At 40.1% G+C, this 6,000-nt stretch overlaps 1 protein-coding gene across 1 annotated transcript in view; it reads right to left on the reverse strand.

Annotated features, from left to right (window-relative positions):
* The window catches only part of galnt14 (UDP-N-acetyl-alpha-D-galactosamine:polypeptide N-acetylgalactosaminyltransferase 14 (GalNAc-T14)), a 29,790-nt gene extending 24,243 nt beyond the window's left edge, over positions 1–5,547 (reverse strand). The window contains exons 1-2 of the mRNA XM_079474644.1: positions 5,137–5,547; positions 222–391 (exon numbers count right to left, since the gene is read on the reverse strand). Coding sequence (XP_079330770.1) covers positions 222–391; positions 5,137–5,271 — 305 coding nt within the window. The 5' untranslated portion in view covers positions 5,272–5,547. The remainder of the gene's footprint in view (positions 1–221; positions 392–5,136) is intronic.
* Positions 5,548–6,000: the final 453 nt, after the last annotated feature.

Consider the following 6,000-nt stretch of genomic DNA (forward strand, 5'->3'; position numbering starts at 1 on the left):
AAAATAATTGACAGGCCAGGTCTACTGTATACTGTATCGTGCCATACCAACCACATCAAACCTTTGAACCGTTCATGAAAGGGAAGACTTTAATCCCTTGTCTCAGTTCACTTCCCTTTCACTTCTAAAAATCTTTAAAACTTACAGTTCCACCTTTATTAATACAATATGAACCGTATAGATATGGTATACATATCACTTAAACATGCTGTAGGGTGTACCTGTAATGCCGTGTGTCTCTAAGTGCTCTGTTGCTTGGGATTCTCTCACTTTCTCTTTGATTGAAGGCATACAGACTGTAGGGGTCTTGGCCCGGCTTCCATCTGTGAGCGCTGAGGTAGCTTTTCTCTTCAAACTCTTCCAGCAGGTCATCCCACTCAGCATCTGAAATCTAGAGCATAACGGAAACACAGCAATTGAGATCTCAGATTTAGTGTAATTATTAAGTCTCTCCATTTCTTACCCACTCTACATTTCCAATCCATGAAAATACTGAAGGTCAAATTATTTTTAGGGATGTTCTTTCTTAAATGATTATTAAACTGATGAAAATCATAAGAAATATCCTGACAGTCCTTCCTGCACCAAAGCTACTGTGCTTTGACTAAATCAATTTTGTTTCTGCTAAACTGGAAGTTTGAATATTGTTAAAAATGAACAGAGTATAGTCAGTATAGAACAAGCAGTAGTCTGATGATTGTGAAAGAATGACTATAACGGAACACTATGCTTGTGAGACTCGAATCAAAGTAATCACTCCCTGTTTGTTCATATGACAATGTGTTAGATAAGATTATGCACAGCCCGAAATAGGTTTACAGACAACTAAGAAATATAAGACAGTCCAGTGTAGCATCATTTACAATTAAACCTACAATCTCTGCAACAAGAAACGATTTAAACTGTGAAACCCAAGCCATCCTTGTGGGAATGTTCATTAGGTGGAAAGACACATTCACTGAACCAAAGAGTGTGAAAAAGTAAATAAAGTAGCCGTAGGCAATATTCCCAATTATCACGAGCAAGTTATTAATATTTCAGTGTTTGGCAGCACCATCACATGAGTAACAAAGCGAGCTGGAGTCACACATATTGGGGGCCGAACACACAATATTTTGGAACCCATATGGCCCTATCAATCATCATTTAATAAACCTCCATATTCTGCACCGACAGCAGCTTGAGAGTTTCCACGTTTTCCCACATATTATTTTCTTGTGCTTTTTTTTGCTGATGTAAGACCGTTAAGGGGGCTGGAGGCTGTTGGTTATAGTTAGGGCTGGTGATTACCCATGCCAGCAGGTTGCTAGCTTTTCCCCAGACGCCTGTATGAATGCTGACTGAGGATGATGCACCCTTTTCCCTGCATCGCCTAATGCGGCAACAGCTCTCTATGGAAATAACTACTTTAGGTTTTGTATTTGTGCTGAGAACAACAATAGAGAGTGTTGTTACTATGAAAAAAACACATCATAAATCATTCAACTTTGTGCATGACAGTTGGTTGCAGATTCAAAGGTACTGCTTATCAGAAGGGCTGTGCAAAAATACCCATACAGCAAACTATTGCAATATTTTGTTTTTTAAAGATCAATCATGTTTTGCCGTCATATACAGTACATACGGCCAAGCATGAATGAGCTTGTTTCAAGCATGAACGTGTAACAATGGGAATTGTATTGGTTTTAATTGAAACTATAATCGTGTCTACTAGTATGTGATGGATTCTCTTGTATTTACAGCTTAATTTTCTTTTTACATTGTTTATAAAGTAGCCGTATCGTATATATGGTGAAATATCTATCATGATATTTATAGTATCGCAAGGCCCTTGCCATAACAATTCTAACCAGGCTGAATTAGTTTACCTTTCGGTGGATTTATTTGGCTTTAATATTAAAATACGGTTAAAATATGAGCTATACCGTCAGACAAATAAAAAAAGGATACCTGCTGAGTCCCTGGAATCGCCAAAATACATAAATGCAACTTAAGAGTTATTTTTTTGGAAAGTTCCCATTTGGAGGCACTTCAAGATACTTTAGACTTTCAATTTTGTATTATAACAGCAATATCGAGCAATTAACTTGTAATTCTGGAGTGAATCGACTTCAGGGCATTGTAAACACACCGATTTAAAATGTACCTGCAGCTCACACGCTCTTTCACAGCATTGCGTGTGTGGTCGGGATGTCATGGCCCGCTGCTTTACAACAGCCGCAACAGCATCTTTACGGCGAGTAATAGAGGTGGGTAATTGCACGTCTATTTCTTTAGACTGCTTAGCATGATAATGGCTGGCCTTTCAGTTCAGCCTGCCAAGGTACAAACATAATAGGGCTTCCCGGTCTATATCAGAAAATATTAGCGATTTCTTTTAATTATGGGTTTCCTGAAACTTTAATTCCTGGTGAAATTGGATCAGATATACAAGTTACGATTACAAACATTAAAAAAATGTTCTTCATCCATTTTAAATCTGCAGGGTGAAATGACTGTCCTCCAAGCTGAGACAAAAGGTGGGAGTGTGAGTAATCTGTAACATCATTGTCAGTCTAGACACTTTGAATTGGTGGTGATTCACTGCTAAAATTATTTTTTTTAATTATTAAGCATACTGCGATAGAAACAGAATTTAATTAGCGCATGAAAAAATATGACCGGTTCAAAATCAATGTGTCAAATTTCCTATCTGCTTTACACAATTTTATGCGATTCCTCATCAAAAGGCAGCGATAGCACACCCACCCTCTCGCTCCCTGCTGAAATCATTAGCTCCTTGTGGTCCACATTCACTGATCAGGGCATTTGAGCTGTGCCACGTTTGGGGCTCAGTGTTTCCCCAGATCCCACAGAGCTCAGCCTTCTAATGAGAGGAGGTAGACAGACTGAGGAAGTGGTAATTGGGTCCTCCCTGTCCTGTCGTCTGTATGAGCGGTTGTGTGTGTATGTGCGGTTGTATGCGTGTCCTTTTTTAGAGACTACTACTCCACCAAAGCCTCTGCCCTCCTGCAATGCACAAAACCACACATATAGCAGGCAAACTTTTGTGAGGCCTTTTAAAACTCTGTTTCTATTTTAGCGAGCAAAATATGCCGTCTGTGGCTGCAGGAGTCATGCACGACTGTAAAAACGGTTCGTGGTATTGCAATAAAATGATTCACTCCAAAGTGCGGTCAGAAATCTTGTGCTTGCAAATGATGAGTAAATGGAACTCCATCTGGCCAGTCTGAGGCCGTTTTCAGATTGGGCTTGTTTGCGGCGGTCCGAACTTAAGTGCGATTGTAACCAGCGCCAACCCGCAGCGTTGGCTTGGTTGCACAAATGTGCACGGCGCAGGACATAAAACAGAACATGGATCAATATATTGTGTTTTTATTAATTTGGTGCTATAATGCAGCAGACTAAATGACATTTGGGTTTACTGTAGACAGCTTTCTCCTGCTTGCAAAAATACTTTTTTGAGGAAACAAAATACTCGCAACTCACACTCATCTCTTACGTGTGCCAAGGAACTACATCATAATCGGCTTAAACGCATGCGCAGGTCACTTTACTTCCTCATCAGGTGCGCACCCGGGTCCGTGTTGCTTTCATATTCATGCGAACCACGCCACAGTTCGAGAGCAACCGAACTCTGACCACCTGCACCCGGGTTTGCACTCGCATTTTTCATGCGAACCGTGCCCCGTCCTAAAATAAACTTCAAGTGTGAAAACCACCTTACACTGCGACAGGAGTGACACGAAGCCACCGTGAATCTATCCCCCAACAAGAACACTGTACGCTCGTGTAATCTGTATTGTGGGACACACCTGCCATGAATCATGGTAATAGCAGATGTCACGGGTGATATCTCAGTCCTCCCTTGCCATTATAAAGATAATGCATCACTCTGCTGATGGGGGAGTATCTTCCCGTCGAAATCTGAGTGAGATGTCACCACCGTTTGATAAATGGTTTGAATACACTGGCCACTGTGACACACATCGCGTTCTGTTTCACATTCCTCCTCGCCAATAACAGCTATTGCAGGTTCGGCCTTCCCTGTCAGGGTTATTACAGAAAATAGATATTGCAGCAAATTGAAAACATGATGTTCAACACGGAATACTAAAGTAGAAATATTTCTCCCAGAGCTTAGTTGGGAAGCTGGGGATAAAATCACTCGTACGATTTCAAAACAAATTAACTGTTTACATATTTTGCCTGTTTTACATACTCACCAAAGGAGATAAAAACTGAGATGAAAAAGTAACATCTAAATTAGATTATCCAACCATTGAAAGTCAGTGAATGCTGTGAATTACAATTCTTTTAGCATTTCTTCAACGATAAAATCCAGTCATTTGAAAAAAGAGAAACTTCATCATTGTCTCAATAAAGCGTTTTCACATTTCCATCCATTCCGATATAGTGTTGTGCCATATATCATGTTTCATACCCAATTACCCTTAATTCTGTTGACTTATGCCAGCAGCTGTTTGAATGAAAAACTGACTTTCCCAAATACTTACAAAACTTCACTTGACCTAGCCGGCATCATATAGAAAAACAGCAGTTATAGAAATGTATTGCAACAGCTTATCATCATCACTGTGAGATTTTTAATATTCGACCACTTATAAAGATATTGCACAATAGTGGTACCTCCTGAAGAAAATCCTCTGGGTCCTCAAAACTAAAAAAATACATAAATGATTGTATTTACTACTAATTATAGCATTTATTTTAATAGGAAAAGTTATAAATACGTTTCACGGGAAATAAACACGAGTGTCAACGTGGAAAAAAAGATTGTGTTTCGTCGTCTGTCACTCAAGGGAAAAGTGGGCTTCGTTTGTCAGACAGAATGAGTTATAGCCTAAATAAGTTGAGAAACAAATCGTCTTACTAACTTACATTAGACTGCTTTGTTTTTCACTAAAAAAGAAAACACTCGCGTTAAGACAGTTTCGTCCTCTATTATGGGCTAAGCTTTTGCAAAAGTGGCGCGCCTATATGTCTCAGTATAGGCAAAGGCAGAAAATTATAACTCTCTGACGGCTCTTGGAAACCATTAAAACACACAAAATTGTTTATGAACATAAGCGTTGACGTTTACGACTGCTACTAAACGACCGGTGCATCACTTACCTCTTTCACTTGCGGTTCTTCGTTTCTTTGGTCAGGTAGTATTCTCCGACTATTCAGCAATATGAAATACAATAAAGCGGCTATCCAAAACAGCGCCGCGAGAACTAAAGTGAGCTTTCGAGAAAGCCTCTTCATTTTTAAAGGGCGGTTAAGGCTTCATCTTCCTCCCGACACTGAACGCACGGAGAATTGTCCCTGCGCGCCGCGCTCGCGCACTGTCCCTCTCGCCTATCCAGGAACGGGTGTTGCTCTCGTGCTTGCTGAGACGGCGAGTGACGCCTGATTAATATCATCCCGTACACCCGCTGAGGTACAGACAAAACGTGAATGAGTTTAGCACCACCTACCGCGGAACTGCGCTTTAAGGGACGTCCCTTTGATGAGACGGACTTTAGTCCCGCTCCGTTATTTGTGAGATGGGTTTGTCCGGAGTGTGTGATCCTGCCCGTTTTAATACGGTCATTGTTACTTGTGTACGCGACTGTTGCTGTTTTAACAGTTTTCTCAAGTGTTAGGTTTTTAAAACAACGAGCAGTGCTCGAATTGAAGGGGGACTGGGGGATCCGGGACCCCCCCATTAGGCATTAGGGGGACCCTCAGATATTTTTATTTGAGTAAAAATGATATTGACAAATGTGATTAAATTCATACAATGGATTTGGTCAATTTTGTGAATTAATTATTTACAACAATTGAAATTAAGTTTGTTTATGGGCTAGTTGTCACGTGACTTTAAATTTGAAACGCCATACAACCGTTCAGATGTCATTTCTGTTCACCAAGCCAGTATTGATTTGATTCAGTAAAAGCCTGTTCTTTTATGTAAGACAGTTTTGAATAAATATAGTTATGCATATTATGATC

The sequence above is a fragment of the Barbatula barbatula genome (assembly GCF_947034865.1).
Source record: "Barbatula barbatula genome assembly, chromosome: 15".
Taxonomy (NCBI): Eukaryota; Metazoa; Chordata; class Actinopteri; order Cypriniformes; family Nemacheilidae; genus Barbatula; species Barbatula barbatula.